This window comes from Carassius auratus, chromosome 39 (assembly GCF_003368295.1).
Source record: "Carassius auratus strain Wakin chromosome 39, ASM336829v1, whole genome shotgun sequence".
NCBI lineage: Eukaryota > Metazoa > Chordata > Actinopteri > Cypriniformes > Cyprinidae > Carassius > Carassius auratus.
In genome coordinates this window covers 7,624,943-7,647,808 of record NC_039281.1, presented here as the reverse complement: position 1 = coordinate 7,647,808, position 22,866 = coordinate 7,624,943, and the positions used below count along the sequence as shown (strand labels likewise).

Genomic DNA, 22,866 nt, shown 5'->3' with positions numbered 1-22,866 from the left:
TGTATATAATACAATTTTAATAATAAAGTTAAAACATAAAATAATAATAATAAAACATTTATTTGGAATTAACTCGTCTAATTGGGGCTAAATATACCCAGGTACACCTATATTTATAAGACGATATAACGAATAACAAATGCACTGAGCAGCGCTGTCATCAGAAATCACCATTAACAGATGAAAGCAGAGTACAACCAAGAATGAGTCGCTCACTCATAAAATTATACTCTACATAATACAGTGAGCTTCCTGATGCAGTAACACTTCAATGACGCAATTGTTCATTCGATACTAGTACAAAATATTTTTTTCGAACGTTTTCGTTTTCGAATTGTTACATTGAATCCGTGGCGGAAGAAAGTAGTTCCGGCAACAGAATAGTTTTTAAAAGACACTCCGTGGTGATTTCTTATTTATTTTCAGACTTGTGCCGTTGAACTTTTGTATAAATGCAATAAATATGCAAAAAAAAAAAAAAAAAATAATAATAATAATAAGTAAATCACATAAATGGACTCTTGCTGGACCCCCTGCAGTTTGCTTGGGTCTACACTTTATCCTCCAACATCTGGACAAACCAGGGACTTCTGTGAGGATCCAGTTTGTGAACCACCAGCTTTCTGACAGACAGGCAGCTGCTAGTGAAACTGGGAACACTCACATCCAGCGCATGCACCATCAGCACTGGCGCACCTCAGGGACGTGTGCTGTGCCCACTCCTTTTCTCTCTGTACACGAATGACTGCACTGCTAAAGACCCCTCTGTCAAGCTCCTGAGGTCTGCTGCAGATGAATCATCGTCCTCATCCAGACAGGGAAGAGTCTGCATATAGCAGCGAGGGTGAGCAGCTTGGCTGTCTGGTGCAGTTTTAACAACCTGGAGCTGAACACACTCAAAACAGTGGAGATGATCGAAGAACATTACCCAGTCATTTACACAGTGAGGCTGATGATTCCACATAGACATTAATCATAATAAAACTCAATTCAAACAGGCCTGAATTTCCAAGAATCTGGTTTCTTTAAGAAAAAAAGGTTAGACAGGTCCATGTTGTCTGGAGCCAGCGCCGATGATGTGAAGAGGGTTCTTCTTGACTGGCACATAAAGCTGTCAGGGTGTGTGGGATGGGGTTGGCGCCAGGCTGAGTTGCAGTGGGCATCTCCCCCAGCATTCTGCAGAAACACTCAGCTCATCGCAGCACTGGGAAAAACACTCTTTCTCTCGTCCGACTGGAATGAGACCACCGCTCTGTAAACAAGCTCCTTTACGCTCTGGCTCGGCATCTCCTGTCATAGTGCTCATCATCTATAAACAGGCTTTATGAGGCACTGGTGACTGTGCTCGAGCAGCAGGCGAACTGGTTCTCATGCTGGACCGCTGCACCTAATAGACCAACATCACAACAAAGTGGCCATTCTGAATGCTGATGGGTTTATTGAGCTGAATGTGTGGATGATCTGGTCAAAGACGCATCGACAGGCTCCCCAAAGAGCACTGTTTTCAGACATGCCTGGAACGGGGCAATGTGAATCTCATGCATCTATACCGAGACATCATGCAATCAATCACTCAATGATACAAAACTACCCAAAAGGGCTTAGTTGAGTCAGCTGCAGGTGGTATTGCATTCGGTGGTATTTTTGTATGTTTTACTCAGAAAAAAATACTGTGCATGTCATATATTTTGACACAGAGATGACTTAAAAGCTACTGTTACATGGAATATATGATAAAAACGGAAAGGATGCACTTTCAGAATACAAATGTCCTGATAATTTACTCAGAAATTAAGCTTTTTAAAAGATGCTTCATCAGCTGAACAATTAGTATGTTGTCAGTAGGCTACAGTCCATTGAACACACGTTACTTCTGTCTCTCAGAGTCTAATTAAACATGGCAGTACCCGCAGTCAACAGATTATAAAACAACCAAGACTATCAATCAATGCTTTTAGAATGTGTTTCTATGTCTTTGTTTTCTGTGCATGAATCAATGTGAAAGGCTCTTCTCTTGTACTGCTGCTGCCCTCGATGCAAGCACTGCGTTACTGCCCTCTAGCGGTCACTTATATACTGTGCCTGTGGAAATCAGCAGCTTTGTTCAAGATTTGGTTACATTGAAAACTGTTAACTTTGAGTAATTCATTGAGAGGAACATAGGATCTTTAGAGCGTTGTGATTTATGTTTCATATTTGTTATTGAGAAAGCCTAAACTTAATTTTAAAACACCTGTATTTCCATTTGCATTTAAGAAATTGCTTTAAAGGTTTTTTTTTATGCATCAACAGTGAACATAGAAAAGACAGAACAGATAGAACCTCTACAGGATGTGTTTTTTTTTTTTTGGTTTTTTTGCAAAATATTTTGTTCATATGTGGAGATTATAACATAAAAAAGCATAAAATGACAGAAGATTTTATCAATACAATGTATAGCATGCTTGTAGTTTACATATAAAACTTTAACACCTGTAAAAAAAAATGCTTTTAAGAAAGAATTATTGATTCAAAACTGGAAATTAGTATGTGATGAAGATAATATTGATAAAGCATTGATGGATTCTTAAAAAGATTTTGTCATCACTGTATGACAAAATCTCTTTCTGTGAAGAGGTTAATGGAGAGTCTTACACTGATGAATGAAACAGTGACAGCAATATCACAGAAAACTTTTCCTTCCAAGCCTTGCAATGTTTATTTTATTTTATTTAGTGTCTCAAATTATAAAAATGCACACATTTTTCATCTAAATTTCACAAAAAGAGCAAACCAAGTTGCCCATAGCAGTACAAACATCACATTGATTAAATTATTGATATTTGCAATTGTGCAATTTGATAATAAAATAGTTTAATAATTGTTCATTTATGATACACCTTGTTAGTAGCTTGTAGCTATGATTGTTGATAAGTTAAAAAAAAAAAATATCTAGAAAAATGGAAAAGGTAGCCTACTAGTTATTTTCCAGGCCGTTGACCTTTTTAATCCTTTAACCAGAAAACACAAAATGCAATGCATAATTTAAAATGTAGGTAAAAAACAACAACTGTGAATTAACATAATAGATTGTGCCTTATTTTTACAGACTTTTCTTAGAGTGTGCAGAAAGTGTACATTTACTAGTGTACTAGCTAATAAATGCTTAAATTAATTGTTCAAAAACTGCGTAAGTGTTCAATAATACAATGGTGTGTTTAAAAATATTGAATTTTTATTTTAATATTATTTTATGTAATTATATTATTATTTTACAAACAAACCTAATATATATATATATATATATATATATATATATATATATATATATATATATATATATATATATATATATATATATATATATATATATATATATATATATATTTGCAGGGATTTGATGTAGTGACAATTTTGCGTCGTGATTGCGTAATGACGTCAAACGCTCAATGTCTTTTATCAACAAACCGACCTTCCTTTAACAGCTTCCCCTGAAAAAGATTTGGCAACACTGAAAACTTTAGAACAGAGAGGAATCTAGATTAGCAAATGTGCTACACTTGTAGTTTAATTTCACAGACAAAATAAATGTTACTATACATTAGCTATATTGTAGAATAAAACGTTTTAAATCACGCTAAAAAAAAATAAAAAAAAATGAAGTGTTATGGGAAAAGTGGAGTCTCCATGCATCTTCTGAACAGGGAATGTTTTTTTGGGAACCAGTCACTTCATGAACTCAGCTTCCGGATGGGAGCAACCAGCTGCAAAAGCCCTCTTTAATTATGATTAATATAGCGACAAAGCCTTTTTGAAATATGAGCCTATGAACATGTTTCAGTGTGAGCGAGTAGTCAAAACTATTGTGAGGCATGTCATCTGACTCCCATCGGGAGAAATCATGTTCCTGTCTGTCTGACTAATCCACTGCCAAAGCTGTGAACATAGCAAGAAAGTGTTATTCCCCAGGACAAATCATGTGATGACAAAACACACAGCTCTCAGTTGCAGTAATGATTTTTTTCTTCTTCTGTGTTTCATGCGATATTATCTCCATCTGATTTTACAGTCCTTACATGTTGTCTTGTTTTGTTTTGCAACTTCAACTTTGTATTTATTTATTTTTAGCATTTCAATTCATGAATTAATAACTTCAGGGATGAACTGCACAAATGCATGTATAGGTTAATTTAAATTCTTTGATTTGGGCTAGTTAAACATTTTAAGCATTGGAATAAACAATGACTATAGTCTATGATTCTATCTTTCACATTAAAACAGTCCAGTTATAATTAAACCGACACAAGATCAACTACGTCATCAAAACAGCTTACAAATAAATTTATAAACAACTGAAAAAGTGGACCTACCTGGTTAAAATGTATATGTTATCGAATAGGCTATAAAAGCACGTAGCAAGCATATTTAGAAAAGCTGATTCTTGATACAAAATAACGGTAAAACTCCTTAATTGGTGTATAAATGATCATATATATATATATATATATATATAGCCTATATATATGTGTGTGTGTGTATACATATATGGGTCAAAGACGAAAAAGTGTTTAACCATAAAAAAAAGTGTAATACTGCTTTAAACTGTTGTAGTTTCCCCCAAAAAATTTTTTAAAAAGTTTTCAGTTTTATTTAATTGCAATTTGGTTTTTGTTTTTCTGAGCAAAACATAAATATCATACATTTTTCCCTGATTTACAGAAGACACCCAGTAAAATTGCATCCAGTGTAACAATCTTGTCAGGCATATTTAACACAAAAATCTATTTATGACATATTAAAAGACTAATTACTTTCACCCCAAATACTAATGAGTTGTAATTTTAAATTTTTTTAAATTTGCACCTATCCTAGGTTTTGCCCATTTGTCAGTAAGAATTTTCTACTAATTTAAAACACAATCAAATTTAGTATGCTCCATTATTCATTTAGTTATTTTAATATGTACACGTCAGAATAAGCATGTTGTATGAATTTTTGCATAAATATTGTGTTACACTGAATGACAATGTAACATTATTTCAACCAAATTTTGACATTTTATTCTCCAAAAACTTATTTAAAACCTTAAAAGTAGACATTTTATGTGCTTTCTATTGACACAAAATCACTTTTGTACCTACATTTTTCTTGATGCGGACATCTTAACGTCTTTGACCCATATGCATAATTGAACACAAACATTTTTATTTAAATTTTTATGATTTTTACCTATTATTATTCTTTTTTTAAATAAGCGTCACAAGGCATGTAAAGAAAACATTTGTGAACATTTAGGCAAATTTTGTAATAAAAAGCTGGCTTGACATGTAGCACAGGTCAGATTTAGTTGAAGAAAAGTCTAAACACATCTCCAGTAACGAGTTAAATTGAATGTAAGACGATTCAAACCCCCACGCAGGCATATCTCGTGCACGAGCTTCCTTCAGGGGGTGTTCAATTCGGAAGTGATTGACAGGGATGAAGAGGTCTGTGGTTTCATCACTGCACAGACTCGTTTAGATAACACCCATCTCACCCCTCTGTCCCATCATTTCCTAAACTGGTCGACCTACAGGAAGCTTTCAAGAACGTTATCCAGCTCTTTATCTGCTCCCAATGCGCTGTTGAAAGACAAACTTAGATGCAGTTGCTTTGTGGGAGTTTGTGCCTCTTCTTCTCTCGACCATGTAGTCTGTCATAATATTTATTTCAGAAATGCATCAAACAAGACGAATTATTCGACTCGGCTCCAAGCGAGCTCTGTCTCAGAAAACCGTAGTAAACTCTCAGAAACATTTGCACGTTTTGAGCTCCATCCGTCACGAGGACTGTCACCGAATCCAGAGGCGCTCAGTGGAGGAGATGCTTCATAAATCATAGTGATATAAAGCAGTTTGCATAAGCTGCGGAGTCAGTTTACTTTATTTCACCAATTATTGCAGATGGATAAGGGAGTGTTGATTCGCTCAGAGAAAAGTGCTCGCGCTCATTAATCAGAAACGCCTGTCTGAGACTCTGAGAACTGATTTTCTACAAAACTATAAACACGAAGCTCTTGTGCACCATTTACTCTGCAGCATTAACCGTCAGAGATCAAATAAACGATAATACTGTCTGTCTCCTCTGCACAAGCACAAACTATGGCTATTTTCCAGAAGAACGCCACCAATAAAAAAAAAACTGGATTCATGTTGCATTATAATTACATTTTTAAAGAATATTAGGCCTACTAGTGAAATAATTGCTTGGAGAGGCTTGGGATTGTTTATTATTAGCCTATTATTATTATTAATAACCTATAATGAATTAGGCTACTGAAAATGGAACCTGATCTCTTGAAAGTGCGTATTAATAACACGAGTTTCTATTTTTATTTGGCGTAGCCTATTATTTATACGCAAAATTAACTTTTGCGTGCATATGATACTCAATGGATAGGATTAGGGGGTGTGAGGTTGGTGCTTAATTAATATATGAATGCAAAAAATAAGTATATTTAACCCGATCGATTTCTGTGCACGCAAAATACAAATCGTGTAGGCTACTGATGGTATTTTCATGAGACAGGGCTCAAGTAACGTGTACCGGATCGAGTAACGTGTTACCGAGTTATCGCAGATATCCAAAATTCGATTAAACGAATATAAAAGAAATACAGATGCATTAAAAATAAACATTCAGTAAACATTGATAATTAAAGATTATTCAGATAGACTAATATACAACAAAATAAACTAGCCTATCTGCATCGTCTAAAGTAGTCTAAATAGAAAATGCAATTGAAAATATCTAATAAATGCATATATTATATTTGGGTTCTTGTAATAGGATATCCATAATTTCTTTATTTTATATGAATCGCCATGTGTTGCTCTTCTGGCTGTTCGGCGTGGGTGGGTTTCTGGTTTGTTGTCATCTGTTATCACGTCTTGATAACAAACCCAGTGGCACCAGAATCTTTCAGTGGTAGACAGTTGGGTTTGTCATTGCAGGAGTCAGGTTCCAGCAATGCCAGTGTCTGATCCCTTGGAGAAAACTCTTCTCTGGCCTGTATGGCTTCCTCTAGATTAAGCAATTAAGAAGAAAACAAACACACTTTTGCGATCCAGCCAAAAGGGACGTTTGCAGCCTCGAAGACATAATTAACAGAGATTATTTAAATCAAAGATGTCAGACTTCACAGCCAATAAAAAGCCTCCACCTAAATTGCCTGAATTGTTTTTATTAGCTATATGCTGCAACACCAAACGATTGTAAAGAACAAAAATAATAATATGGATATTAATCTTATGCATGGACTTGTATGGAGTTCTCACAGATCATTTTAATATTATGCGTCATTTGGCCAATGGGAAGCTCTGAAATGTTGTGCGCGCTGCTGACCCCGCCCCTCTGCGTCATCACAGCAGGCAGTCACTCCTTACACCCCGAAAGTGTGTTATGAGGGCTCTGTTAGAAAGGGGAACCTGGGTTTATACCTCTAAAAATTAAAGTTTAACCCTGCTAAATGCCAGCCGGGTCTCTCAGGAGGACCTTCATTTCATGGCAATGTTCTCCAGCCAGATGACTTCCACTCCTTTCTCAGTGCGGGACATACTGAACCTGGAGCAGAATCAGGAGGACTTGGTGTCTCTGGACATGTCTCAGCAGCTGGACAGTGCACTTATTCCGACCTCATCCTGCATGCTGTCCACTTTCAAACAAGAGCAGTTCATGGACATGTCATCCGGGGCCTCTCTCTTCAGCGAAGACCTTCTGGACGACAGAGGAAACAAAAACAGCCATCTGAACTTCTGTAACGCTGCTTTCTATGGGAAAAATGTCCTAGAAATAGACTATGTTAAGGGCGCAAAGATGGATGACACGTTTGAAGAAAAGGAGAAAAAAGGTGAGCAGGAATTTATCGGAAATTAAACACAGATGCGTTTTAGGATCATTTAAATTCTCAGCAAACTCAGATGACAAATGTAAAAATCGTATTGAATCTTTTAAAAAACATTTTAAAGAAGGGCAAGTTGATTAGAACACTAACTAAATGAATACAATTGAATTTTTTTTTTACAAAAAAGTAATTAATTATCCTATTATTCCGCTTTTTATTAAGTAAAAAAAAAAAATCCAGAAAAAAGTTTAAGATTAAAATCAGTATGTGCATTCTTACAAATTAAATTTAATAAAGTTGTTATTATTAGGCATCTTTGATTCCCTGAAAAAAAAAATTCTTTTAAGAACTGTTCCCCAAAAAGGTTATTTATTTAATCCAAAAACGCGTTCTTTTATGTCATTGCTGATGAAACATTTATAATTTCAAATGTTTTAAATTACGTTTTAAATTACTGTTTTACTTATTAGGCTAGTAAGTAAAAAATATAAATATATAGCCTGAATAATTACATACATGCATGCATTCCGCGGTTTAATTTCTAAATGCAATGAATGGATAAAAACAAGTGTTATTATATTGACGATTTCTTTCCCACTAATGAAATAAATCACCCATTTTCAGACATCAGCTGTTCTCAGGAAGATACTAGTGAAGATGTGAAGCTGGATGATGCGGATCGACCCAAGCAGAGGAAAAGGAGGAAGCCTCGGGTTCTGTTCTCTCAAGCGCAGGTGTACGAGCTGGAGAGGCGCTTCAAACAGCAGAAATACCTCTCTGCACCTGAGAGAGATCATCTAGCCAGCGTGCTCAAACTCACCTCCACACAGGTCAAGATCTGGTTCCAGAACCGACGCTATAAGTGCAAGAGGCAGCGTCAGGACCAGACCCTGGAGATGGTGGGCGTCGCGCCTCCGAGACGCATCTCGGTGCCGGTTCTGGTTCGGGATGGAAAGCAGTCCACATACAACACATCTTACAACGTGGGGATCAATCACTTCACTTACAACAGCTACCCTGCGTTTAGTAATTTCCCGAGTCCGGGCAACACGAACTACTCATGCAACTACCCACCGAGCATGTCCTCCATCCAGCCCTCACAGTCCAACAACAACTACATCAGCTTTGGAGTTGGGGATCTAAATAACGTGCAGGCTCCGTTTCAGTCCAGCAGCGGGGTTCCCTCATTACACGGCATCCGTGCTTGGTGAAAAATAGAAATAAAAACTTTAAATGCATGCATCATTTCTATTGACATTTACGTTTATTGACAGAATCCAGACCGGGTTTACACACGTTCATTTTAGGCTTTAGCTATCTTTTTTTCTTTAAAAACCTGTCTGAATTATTTGCTTGCACTTGAGTTAAATTATGAGAGATAAACCTCACGTGAAATATATCATATTAGGTAGATTATTTATCTTTTTTCTCTCTAACAGATGGCCTTTAAAACTCGTGCAAGTTCTCTTTCTTTCTTTCTTTCTTTCTCTCTTTCTTTCCGAGGACAGTCTTATTTTTTATATAAAAAAACCTCACAGACAAATATTATAGACTGCAGCCAAATAAATGAACTATTATTAATTAGAAACATTTTTGTGTGTGTCATATAGGCTATAGCCAGAAGTACATCATAAATACTCTCGAATTGAGGTTTTGTTATTCATTTGCTTGTGTAAATCTAATATGTAAGCTTTTTGAAGAAATAATAAAGGCTTTTCGAGAATGCAATTATTATTTGGTTTGTGTAGAATAACAATAGGCTACTAATAATTAAAATTCGACGTATTATTATTCGTAGATTAGGCGATATTTACGAATTGCATTCAAATGATAAACACTTTATTATTATTATTATTTTTATTATATTCGCTGAACCCTGATTTTACTTAGCAATTCGTATTCCTGCTCCTTATTCTTTTTCTCAATATAGACCTATAGCTAATAACATTTTTTTTAAACAATTTACTATTTTAAGAGTTTATGTTTGGTTTGAGATATAATCTACTTCACTGTGACTTATCCATCAAATAAAAATACCGAAACAATTATAATAGCTATGTAATAAGCACGTTTCCGCGAGAAAGTAAAAACTTGCGCTTTAAACGTGTAGAAATTATCCAAAAATGCACAGAGTCTTCTTCAGGGTGAGAAGTTATAGTCATAATTTTGAAGATCGCTCCGATTGCAGTTCACTGCCTGATGAGGTTACCGATAAAACTAAACTCTCTAATTGTGCATGCATCCACCCGCAATATTATTATTGTTATTATTATTTATTTATTTTTGTCGATTGCAACAGACACCCAACCCTTGACAATTACAATTTTTTTGCATGCTATTCTTGCAATGATTGATGTCGCACTTGATTGACAACACAAAAGTGATCTGCTTAGTGTGCTGAATGGCACAATTTGCTTGACACAGAGAGGTAAGGGTGCAAAGACCTGGATGGAGGAGGGAAGGAAATCCATATTAGCTGCCACTTAAAATGAGTAATAGATTGTCCTCAGCTCGGGCATCTCTCTGTCTGGGTTCTCCACACATATCAGTACAGTTCCCCGTCTCCACCACATCGACTGAGCATGCATCTACTTACAGCTGAAATATACTACAATAGCAAGCTGACTGTGGACATTTTTAAGTCAAATATGGGAGGTAAAGAGAAAGGTCACACTGCAGTTTCAATAGTGGCCCACTCTTCAGAGGCGTTGAAAAGAACAAGTCAGATAACATGAACGCACCTCTCTAAAAATAACAGACCTTGTGCTCCAGCCACAACAGAAGGAGAATGACAGAGAGAGAGAGCAGGGATGGAATAATCAGCTTTTCCGGGTCTTATCAGAGGAAAGACAGGGTCGCATGCCTCTTTATCAGCGGAGCTCTGATTATGGCCATAGCTTTTCTGAGCTTTCCCCTGCGATACTCTGATTCGGTCCTGTCCAGAACAGCTGCTGCTTCATCACTGCGCTGGGATGTGAGTTTAACTCACCTTACATTGCCTCTCATACAGTGCATGTGACAGCCTCCAGAGTCCAGCATGCGTTCAGCTGGAGGCATGAAACATGAAAACCGAGGAGAGTGGAAACACGGATGGGGAAACCTAGAGAAGGCTTATCTTTAAAAACACATTACATAGTGCAGTTTCCATAATAAATAAAAAAATGATGCTGCATGATGCTGAAAATACAGCGGCGCATCACAGAAATAAATTATATTTTAATATATATTCAAACATAAAACAGTCAGTTCTAATATTTCACAACAGTACTGTTTTTACTGCATTTTCGACCAAATAAATGAAGTCTTTGTGAACATACTTTTGGACAACATAGAAAATGTGGTTCATGTTGACTTTGAATTCATATCTAATCATTCAAATCTATAACAACTTTGATATACAAGATTCTGAATTTTTTTTTAATCTACATCACAACTTATTAAAAAACCTATGATACAAAATGTGTAATTCCTAATGAGAAATAACCATCGGCTTACACTGAAAAACATTTTAAAATGAAGCGATTTGATTGATAATCCACTTCTTTTGCAAGAAACAGGTCTTTTCTGCTGTAACAGGTCTAGCTTTACAAAATATTGTCTTTATATTTGTACTCCTGATAATAGTGTTATCACATTATAGTTAAATAATGTTATGGAATAAAAATAACTTATGACACTTACAAAATGATAACACAGTCATTGTTAGTTCATGCTTATTCAGAGTGCATTATAATGTTAACAAGCACAACGTTTGATTTAAATAATGCATTAGTAAATGTTGAAATTAACATCAACTAAGATTAATAAATGCTGTAGAAGGATTGTGTGGTGAAGAAGAACACCATGAGCTTCATCAAATTAAAATCTCTCGTGTTTGTGTCCAGTCGAACAGTGACAGGTAAAAGAAAAGAGTAAAAAATAAACCCTGGACAATCTTCCTAAAACATACATCTGCAGGAACGTCGATGATTATAAATATGCTTTATCTTTATCACAGTATAATTTCATCAAGCCTCATGTTTTCAACTCCATATTTATACTGAAAATAAAAGTAGCTGTGATCTTATTCTAGTTAGCGGCTCTGAAATCGAGTGACAACTGATTTGTTGATTCACAAATGTCTTCACACACAAAGTGCTTCATATTTCAACACAGTTTAACACTCATATAACTGTATTGTCTGTGTGAGAGGAATCAAACAATCAAATCCTGCGGTCGTTTACTCTTCCTCAGCCTGAAAAAGTGTTTTTTTTTTTCCTGCTGAACACTAAAGAAGATGTTTTTTGGAGAGCGAACAGACGGCACCCATTGACTTCTATGCTACAGGAAGAAATACTATGGAAGTGAATGGGTACCATCAACCGTTTGGTGTTTAAAGCATCATCTTTTTAGCATTCAGCAGAAGACAGAAACTTGTACAAAAAAATATATAATTTTTACATTTTATTTAAAAAAATAATAATGTAAAATAAGCACACACAGTTAAACTTTTATTCCTAACTAGTAATTCCCAAAGCAACCAACTGTGTTTCATTGTTGTTAACTCAGACTGAAATTACTAAAAACAGTTTTCTGTAATTGAAATAAAGCTAAAGTAAAATGATATAGATAAATCGTGTAAGCTACTACTAAATATTGTAGAAACTGAATTTTCTGTAAAGTTGTTTTGCAATGATTTGTAAAGTAAAAAGCACTATAAATTAAATGAAAACAGTACTAAAATTAAAGTAGTAACTTTTTACACAAAAGTTGAAATGCTAAAATTATTAAAACTGACATAAACATAAAGGCAAAAAAAAAAAAAAAACTATTTCCTAAACCTCAAACTGCAACCATGAGGCTAAAAGCTATGCTATGTGTCACTCTGAGTAATTGCTGTAACAATTGTGTGTGTGTGTGTGTGTGTGTGTGTGTGTGTGTGTCCACCTGGATGTTCCCGTGTTTGGCTCCTGGGATGATCTGAATCCTCTCAAAGTCCCTCCCCAGGATGATGATGTCACAGTCAGAGAGTAGTACGCGTGTCCCACGAGCCCCGGACAACACAACACACACAGTCTGACACTGATAATCACAGAGAGTTCTACATATCATCTGAATGTAAGGTTTTGCTACCTTTTTTTTTTTTTTTTAAATCGAGGAATCGAGAGTTTAAAATGTTTTCATTTACGGTTAATAATCTCTACTGCTGCTGTTACACTCACAGTCACGAACAGCTTGAATCATCTGGACTTTTTGAGTCAAATATTTTGGCAAAATTATTTAGCATTTTTATTTTAAATTATTTCTTAAAATATCAGACAATATCTGCTTTCATTTTGCATGCATCTTGTTTATTCTCGCTTATAAACATTTTGTTGTTTTTGTTGTGTTGTTTTTTATCCTCATTTGTAAGTCGCTTTGGATAAAAGCGTCTGCTAAATGAATAAATGTAAATGTAAACTTATCAAATTATGGCTTCGTTTCCTTACATTGAATGTCGAAATATTCAACTCAAATAAACACTTGTATGATGCAGTATTATAATTAGAATTTAATTTGGGGTCCTGAAATACCCTGAACACTGCACAGAGGTTAAGATGACCATTGCTACAAAAAAAAAAAAAAAATGAAACTCATCCTATTTTGTTTTAATATTCCCTTACTAATTTATACAGTTACTGATGCTATGGACTGTGGGATTACTAACAGGCTATTAACAAAAATCTTTAAACCTCTTTTCTCTTTATTAAAAGTTGATCTAGACAAGTAGGCTACATGATAGAATCAAATGTTTTGAAAATCCGCTCGAAAGGCCTGATCTCAAATGATTCGCGAAACGCGCTTCGGAGCCCCGATCTGAATCAAATGTTTGGCGACCTCGCTCCGAAGCCCCGATCAAATGATTCGCGAAACGCGATTCGGAGCCCCGATCTGACTCAAATGTTTGGCGAACTCGCTCTGAAGCCCCGATCAAATGATTCCCGAAACGCGATTCGGAGTCCCGATCTGAATGTTTTGCAAACTCCGAAGCCCCGATCAAATGATTCGCGAAACGCGATTCGGAGTCCCGATCTGAATCAAATGTTTTGCGACCTCGCTCCGAAGCCCCGATCAAATGATTCGCGAAACGCGATTCGGAGCCCTGATCTGACTCAAATGTTTGGCGAACTCGCTCCGAAGCCCCGATCAAATGATTCGCGAAACGCGATTCGGAGCCCTGATCTGAATCAAATGTTTTGCGAACTCGCTCTGAAGCCCCGATCATATGGGTTGTACACTCGAAATCAGAATGAATTGTGGGTAAAAAGTAATGGACAAATGATGAATGGGAATGAAGTAGTTCACTCAGAATTCAGACATCACTACAAATGGCTGACAGCCTATTAACTAGTTCACTATACTGGATAGGGAGCGGTCTCGGACACAGCATAGGTTTTTATATGTCCATGGTCTGGACGCTGATGACTGATGACTTCCGGACACAAAAGCGCGGACAATTCCAAATAAAAGTCGTGACTTCTCAGCGACTAAATGTGTTCAGTTATCATCCGAGGGTGTGTAGTGTGTTAACCTGAAACCGGATGCCAGTTTTTTTTTTTTTAAACTAATTATTTTTTTCTACTGAGATACATTTACGCATTTGATCATTGATACCAAATTGGTGTTCAGAAAAAAGGTCACAAATACTGACAATGATCCCCTACTAAAGAAAGAAAGAAATCAAATAAAGTTGACAGTTACTGGAAAAACACTATGTACATAAAAGAGGGTAAAATGCAGGAGAGATACATCAGGAGGACACAGACTAGTGTGTGTTATCTCAGCTATACTGCGCTTTGTTAATTCATACGTTCTATTTTATTATTTTTATTTTTTGACAGTAACGTTTTATTTGTTATTTCTTTATTTTTTTTTCTCACACGTTTGATATCTCAAGCACTTTTATTTTACTTCAAACTTTTGGGGAAAAATGTACACACAGGACGTATTTCTAATTCTGGATTTGAGTTCTGGCATTCTGGAAGTGCAAAACACTGAAAAGTACGATAAATGTTTCTAAGACCATTTTTAGAATCACAAATTTTCAGATTTTACTGCTCGAGCAGACACGAATTAATACTCAAATAATTAATGAACTCAAATAGTCTCCCAAAGACGACCTTTCTTGTTGTTTAGCGCCCTCTACTGTTGACAATTGAGCAAAGATCAACTGTATAATTGATGTAATCTAGTAAATGGCTCCATCAATTTTAATTCCCAGGACGGTTAACAGACTGAAACACGTGGTTCATACAGCCAAAATTCACAATATATATAAAAAAGTATAATAGTAATAATTTTTGCATGCCATTGGCCCTATAACGATTGAGATGCAAGGTGGGATCTGGTTCACTGAGTCCAAAGAGAAGTGAGGAGTGTCAGTCGGTGTCCAGCTTCAGGGTTTGTTTGGTTGTTGAGCTCTGAATATCTGCGTGACATGATCGCTGGAGAGCACAGGAGACAACAGATCTTCAGATGATTCAACATCTGGACAGCAGGTGAGCTTTATACATTACAGAACCAATTAGCTATATATAAAACTCATGAAAATTAGAAATGGTTTACCTCGTTGTGTTTTAGATCAAATAAAAAGTGCAAAAACTGCAGTTTTACAAGGTGATAATTAAAGAAAATAGTCGTTCTGGGCAAAATGTGATTTTGTTACTCCAAACAGCATGCAATTGACATTCAATTTTGACTTGACTTTGTGTAGAAGTCTACATTTATTGATTTTAATAGATTAATCTTCAACAAACGTTGCATTTTTAGGATATGCTTTAGTGTTTTGAAACTCAATTCATCACCTTGATTAAGTAACCTTTTTACTCTGAATATAGAGAGTAGTTACACCAGTCAAATGTGGACGTTTTAAACATTTATACTGTGTATGGGGTAAGTTGTCACAGTGTAACCTGCCACTAAGCAGCATATTACGTGCGTTTCAGTACAATTTCAACACAATTTCGAAACACAAATTATTTATGAAACGGCACAAATGTTCGGAAAAGTCAAACCATTTGATTGGCTAACAAATGACTCCTGTAATTAATAAATCGTTTAATCTTATAACATTTATAATATGTGTGAGGACTTGCCCCGGCTTGACGTCTTTGAAAAAATACCAGATAAAATCTGCCTTCATTATATAATTGCATCTTGTCTGATATAATTATGTAGTCATTTTTAGAGTCAAAAAATAATAAGACATTTTTATTATTATTTTTTTTTTTTCCTGATATACAGTCCTGGGTAGAAACTGATTACATGTATTCTGGATTATGTAATCAGATTCCAAAAATTAAATAATTGTAATTAGATTATATTATATTTTAAAATAATAATAATGATAATAATAATAATAATTAAAATCTGCTGTTAGTTATATCATTTAGCTATGAATATTCACAATATAGAATGGCTATGTAAATATCATGTAAATTAATTTATGTTCCATGCTTCTTGAATTTTAGGACAAAAGCACTTCACAGTCAATTAAAACGTGTTAATATTTCAATTATTTAAAAACAGCATATTTACATGTTCACAGTTCTCCGATGTCGGTTAATTGTCAAATTTACATGCAGGCAAATGTATGTAATTTTTAAAAATGTAAACATTTTATTAATTTTAATTTGACATTTTTATGATTTAATTAATGTTCTTTCATTTAATGCATTTGTGCAATGCATTTCACAATGTTATAACAGAGAATGCTTTTCAGAACAATGATCCCATTCAAATCTATAAACGGGTCAAAAGTAATCTAAAAGCAATCCAGAAGTACTCTGAATACGTTATCTAGAATGATAACATAACTGACTTCAGTTTTTATCATGTAATCTGTAACAGACTACAGTTTGTTAGTAATCTAAGCAGAACTGCTGATATATATCTTCTCCATTTATAAAGAGGTGTTATAATATTGATATCACCTTTGATCATGTTGTCCTTGACCCTTTCTTGACACTCTGGAAATAATTATAGCTGGTTATAGGGACTTATTCAAGTTTGTTTTCTCATGAACTGGACTGAAGTGTGTGTGGGACCAAAATAAGACCACAATGAGTTTTTAAAATCCAGCAATTAATGTAGATAAGTTGTTGCAATAAGACAAACCGTATGCTCGCAGTGGCTTTGGGAAATGTTAAATAAATCGAGGCTGAAGGAGAAACTAGCTTTAACTACATTATGTGTGGAATGAAAGTGGACGCTGTCATACTAGTACAAATAAATACTAATATTTGATGACTTCTGTGGTCAGCACTGACCCATTTTCCACACATTTGCTCCACTTGATCTCTGCGTTCGTCATTGCCGAGGGTGGAGTGAGCTCCTCGTTTAGTGAGTGATGATTTTCCACACAAAGGGAACCTGTCTAACGGGATTAACTACAGAATTCGGAAGAAGGATCTGCATCCGTGGACTAAAAAGTGCTGTTTGTCAAGTACTTAAAGTCTTTTTTGTATAGCAAGCAACATTAGAAACTTTATTGGTAGTGTGCTATAGTAACCCCAGATGCCATGCTTCTATAATGCCACTGTCATTCTCTCGATACGGTCCTGTGAAAACAACAAATGAAACAACAAATTTGTTCTGTCATTTAACAGATGCTTTTATACACAGTTCAGTGTTTGCGATACGTAGCTGCATACAGTGTTATGCCTTGAGTTGCTACAGCACAAGTAAATTAAATAGACATGAAGGGTTGATTTCTGGAGGACGATGTTGACTTTGTAGCTCTGGCTATAGCGTGTGCTTCAGGCTGGCCATCAGTAAACAGGCTAACATGAACAAATACTCCCTGGCTATTCTTACTCAACAGAGTTTACTGTACTGTTCTTATTAAGGGTCACGGCAGGTGTTTTTTGTTGCAGTCATTACAATCAAATTTTGATGGAAACATTTGAGTTACACGATCGTCATCACCATAGTCAAAAGTCACAGCATTTTAGTTTTTAAAGTAAACAAATATCATCAAGATAAAGGCTTTGAATTAGTGATAAAATAATATTCTGATGCTCATTTAATTTTTTTTTATTTATTTAAAAATGCATTGATTCTTCTATTATGGATGCTATTTTAATTTCTGCATTAAAATTAATTTAGAAATTTTCAGGGGCATGAGATAAAAATGTGAAAATCTTGATTTCAGAAAAACGTACAAAAAAGACATCCTTTCAAAAAAAGAAAAAAGAAAAAAAAACGTATTATTATTTTTTTAATGTTGTCAATCAAGCTTAACCATCAACATTCAGAAAAGTAAAACAGCAAATGATGCCACAAATTAAATATAAAAAAATCTGTTTTAATGGTTAAATTAAATTTTATTCATCCAAAAGCATATGTAAATAATTTAAATCATGAAATGTGTACAATGTAACAGCAATTTATTAAAAGTTGAAAAAAAGTTACATTTATTTAGTTTTATTTTTTCTCGCATTCCATTTTATTATGATTCGATTTTAATGTTAAAAAACAATGTCTAATTAATTGAATTCATAAAAACAACTTATTTGATTAATTTGTTTACAATAATAGGGCCCTATAAAATATTTAGTTTTTTTTCTTTTCAGAAATGTTGTGTTCTGTATTAAAATTTTTATGGTGATCAAACCTACTGCAAAAGTAAAACATGGAAGAAATATGATGATTATTCTTCTAATAATTGTATTATTATTTATTTTTCATTATTACATTAAGATGTCACAATTTTCGTCCTGATTTCTTCAAGCTAAACCAAACTTTTATTTTGAAGGGTTGCCTTGAAAACCTTTAGTTTCTGTCTGTGTGTGTGTGTGTGTGTGTGTGTGTGTGAAATGGTGATAATTTTTCTCAGATGCTCATGAAATGACTCTTGAGATGTTGTTCACATGTTCATGTCCTCATTTAGTGGGATGGCAGAAGCTTTTAAATGTTATGTGTGTAAAGTGTGCCATTCATTCACACAGATACACGCAGAACAGTCAGAATTATATTTAAATATTTCTCTAATGGTTTAATATTCAAAGTCCATATCGCCATTTGATTTAAGTCTACTGATCTACTTTCGATTTTTAATCCAAATTTTGACTAAGTCCGTGACATTACACGTTATACGGTAAATTACATTTTTATGTCTGTATCCCGCGATTCCATTAACTTTAAGTTGCAAGGAAAAGTTATTTTACATTGTAAAATGTCATGTGTGTGTCTTTGTGTGTAAACTTAAAAAACTCTAAATTAAGAGTTTGCATGAATTAAACATGCAATACATTCTTACAACCTACAGTATGATGTTTATAGTCTGATTTTTTTTTGTCTACAGAACATAATGTTCAACAATCAGGACTCCCTTAAAAGATGCGACGTGAAGCATGCACTGGATTTTTAAAGCACAAAGATAATCTCATCTTCATCTCATGATGAACAGCGCCTCATTCACACTGAATCTCTCCAGGTTAAGCAACGGGACAGACGTTGTGGTCTCGGGTCCCGTCACCTGGAGGATGGCCATGATCACTCTCATAACCGTCCCGCTCTCCTTCATCACCATCACAGGCAACGTCCTGGTCATGATCTCTTTTCGGGTCAACCCTCTCCTGAGGACAGTGAGCAACTACTTCCTGTTAAGCTTGGCTGTGGCTGACTTCATTTTGGGTGCCGTCTCGATGAACCTCTACACTACCTACATCCTGATCGGCCACTGGACTTTAGGAAACCTAGCCTGTGATGTGTGGTTGACTGTGGATTATGTGGCAAGCAATGCCTCTGTTATGAACCTGCTGGCCATCAGCGTCGACCGCTATCTCTCTGTCATGCGACCTTTGACCTATCGGGCCACTAGAACGCCCAGAAGAGCGGCAGTGCTGATCACTCTAGCTTGGACCGTCTCGTTCGTGCTTTGGGCTCCTGCTATTTTATTCTGGCAGTATATAGTGGGTGAACGGACTGTTCCAGAGGAAGAGTGTTCAGTGCAGTTCCTGTCTGAGCCTGTGATCACATTCGGGACGGCCATCGCTGCCTTTTACCTCCCGGTGAGCGTGATGGTGGCGTTATACTGGCGGGTGTACCGCGAGACAGAGAAACGCTCTCAGCAGCTCGCCGGACTCATGGCTTCACAGGGAGGACGCGCGGGAAACACATCTCAGGTGGGTTTCACATGGGCTCATCCATTATTACACATTTTAGATCATTAGAATGTTATTTGTTAGCATTGATGCATCATTTAAGCACAATTTAACCTTTCCAGTCTACTAAATATTCTTTATAGTGGTGGATAAAAAACATTAGTGTTTTTTACGTTACAGGAAAGAAATGGTTCTGAAAGGTTCTTTGGGAAACCAAAAAAAAAATTTGTAATGGTGTGTGATTACTGTCTATAATTGAGGGAAAATGCATTTAATAGAGACATTAGTAGCAGTAGGCTTCATTATTAATAGGCAACTTTGTGAATAGATGCCATTAAACACCAATATATCACATTTATGATGTGCCTATATTAATGTGGAGATTCGGTGTGAAATTATGACATTATAAATGCTAATGTGTGATTAACCGTTCGTGATTAATTACAGAAAATGTTTTATTTCATTTCTTAATCGATTGACACACACACACACACACACACACACAAACAGACACACACACACACACACACACACACACACGTTTCCAAATACAAATTACAAATAAAAATTATTTCCCACAGCTTATTAATTTGCTGTTACTTTTTAATAATTTGTTTTAGTTCATTTTAAATTGTGGCTACAGTGTAACAATTCGCTTGCCATAATTTAACTAAAACAAGGGAATTATTTAGTACAATGTGGTGATGACTTATCTAAAACAAGGGAAGACATTAATAAGTCTTAATTTGTGCACATGATATCTTGTTTTTTCCCTGCTGGTCATTTTTGAGACTGAGTGGAGAAAATCAATAAGAAGCTCTCTATCAAGACTCTATCAAGAATATATAGAGAGCTAAAGTTTTATATTTTAATGATATCATAATGACTCCAAAAAATGTTTGTAACAAGATGTAATGAAAACAAATACCTTTTCAAACAAAACATCAAAGAATAAAAAAAAACACAGACCAAACATGATACTGCTAGTCAGAGCCAGTGTTATTTTAGTATCATTTATGTACTATAAAATAATTTATTAATATTTTTAGTTTGCTTTTTACAATAATTTTTATATGTCATTTTCTTGTTTTTTAATTCTTTATTTTAAATGTTATATTTACATTTTAGTTTTAGTCATTTTAGTACATCAACTTAATCTTATTTCAGTTAGTTGCCAAGACAAAGATGAAAATAAATAAATAATATATAAATATATTTGTAAATACAGTTTAAATAAATAGTTAAAAAAAAAAATTTTTCAGCTTTATTTCAGTTACTGAATTAAATTTTTTCTAGAGGCCTTTTATTGAACAAATATGCATAAAATCCTAATTTTGGTCCGTTTTGCGTATAGAAAAAGACTTCAAATTTCCTATTTGTATTTCTGATAAAAGCATAATTTGTTATTGTTGTTAATTAGCATAATTAGCATAATTAGCATACGCTTGACCCAGAAGCTGACAGACATGGACTCCACAGAGTTCACGTGATCATTAAATAAGCTTATAATCATTCCAATTGAAGTAAATAATAGCATTTTTATTCAATAAATAGCGCATTTACATTACACTTTTGTAATTTAATTGATATCTCCCAGAGATCTTGTCACAGCAACTCTCGCAGCGTTGAAGACGTCGGACCACAAACAGACCAGAAGCAGCACAAGAAGACACACAGCAGCATCTGTCCAATCCTCACCCGCCGGACAGCAGCGTGGTGGAAGAAACGCAGGCAAAGAGACGAGATGTCCAGCTCGGGTACCACATACAGCCATCCACCGATGAACACAGACCGCGCTTCTCCAACACCAGACGATAGTCTCAAATACATCCCCCTCGTTCGGATGGAGGAGACCGCAGTCAGTGATCTTGACCCCACCAAGAGGAGCTTTGACTCAGGAAGTCAGAATTCCCTGGATTCCCGAATGAATCCTGCTACACACGCTCCCGCTCGCCAGCAGACCCGAAGAGCCCGGACCTCAGGTCTGATCCGGGAGAAGAAAGCAGCCCGGACTCTCAGTGCCATTCTCCTGGCTTTCATTGTAACATGGACACCATACAACATCATGGTCCTGGTGTCCACTTTCTGTGAGGACTGCGTTCCTGAGGGACTGTGGCAGCTGGGATACTGGCTCTGTTATGTCAACAGCACGGTGAACCCTGTCTGTTACGCGCTCTGTAACAAGCACTTCCGGGTCACCTTCAGAGCGCTGCTGCTCTGTCGGTGGAAGGAGCAGAAGAAGGGGATCAGATGGACCCCGACAGGCACTGGATGATTACATCACGGGTTTTCTCTTCATGATATCAGTGATTCGTCACTGGCTGATCTTTATTATGATGCTGAAGAGCACGCGAGCTTGAAAAGATCCTAGAGATCAAAGTTGTGCATCAAATGTGTGGAGTTCAGATCAGCTGCTTGGGAAAGTTTTGTGCTTGTAGCAGTTTTTACATTTGAATGGCTATTAAGTGACACGTTCAAAAAATATAAAATGTAGCAGATGGGTGTGTGTTTATTAAGCATGAACTCTTTAACGCTCTGGTGTTGTCTGGTCAAAGGTTTTGACCAAAAAAAAAAATTGTTTTTATGTTGTTGTTTTTTGGAATGGTATGAAACTTGGTAAAGGTTTTTGACAAACAATCATAGACTTGATTCGAAAAGGTTAAATGGTCCTGGAAAAAGTAGACACTTAACTTGTTTGCATTGCATCTGTGCATTTTTAATTTAAAACCTTTAATTTCATTTTTTATTTTACTTCAGCAATATTCTGTCAAGAGTCTTCTTCTTCTTCAAAAAAAAAGTCTAAACTTAAACTTTCTCCAGAGCGTTAAAGATTTAATTCGTAAATTACTTTTTCAAGTCTATGCTCAAGAAGTGGTTATC

At 35.5% G+C, this 22,866-nt stretch overlaps 2 protein-coding genes across 2 annotated transcripts; both read left to right on the top strand.

Moving 5' to 3' along the window:
- The first annotated feature begins 7,278 nt into the window (after positions 1-7,278).
- Positions 7,279-9,098, top strand: LOC113057838 (homeobox protein Nkx-2.5-like). Its single transcript, XM_026225376.1, has 2 exons — positions 7,279-7,867; positions 8,486-9,098. The coding sequence occupies exons 1-2, from the start codon at positions 7,522-7,524 to the stop codon at positions 9,070-9,072; spliced, it is 933 nt and encodes a 310-aa protein (XP_026081161.1). The 5' UTR covers positions 7,279-7,521; the 3' UTR covers positions 9,073-9,098.
- A 6,183-nt stretch (positions 9,099-15,281) lies between these two features.
- chrm1a (cholinergic receptor, muscarinic 1a) lies at positions 15,282-22,691 on the top strand. The gene is made up of 3 exons (XM_026225375.1): positions 15,282-15,378; positions 19,185-20,007; positions 21,584-22,691. The coding sequence occupies exons 2-3, from the start codon at positions 19,279-19,281 to the stop codon at positions 22,259-22,261; spliced, it is 1,407 nt and encodes a 468-aa protein (XP_026081160.1). The 5' UTR covers positions 15,282-15,378; positions 19,185-19,278; the 3' UTR covers positions 22,262-22,691.
- The last annotated feature ends 175 nt before the right edge of the window (positions 22,692-22,866 follow it).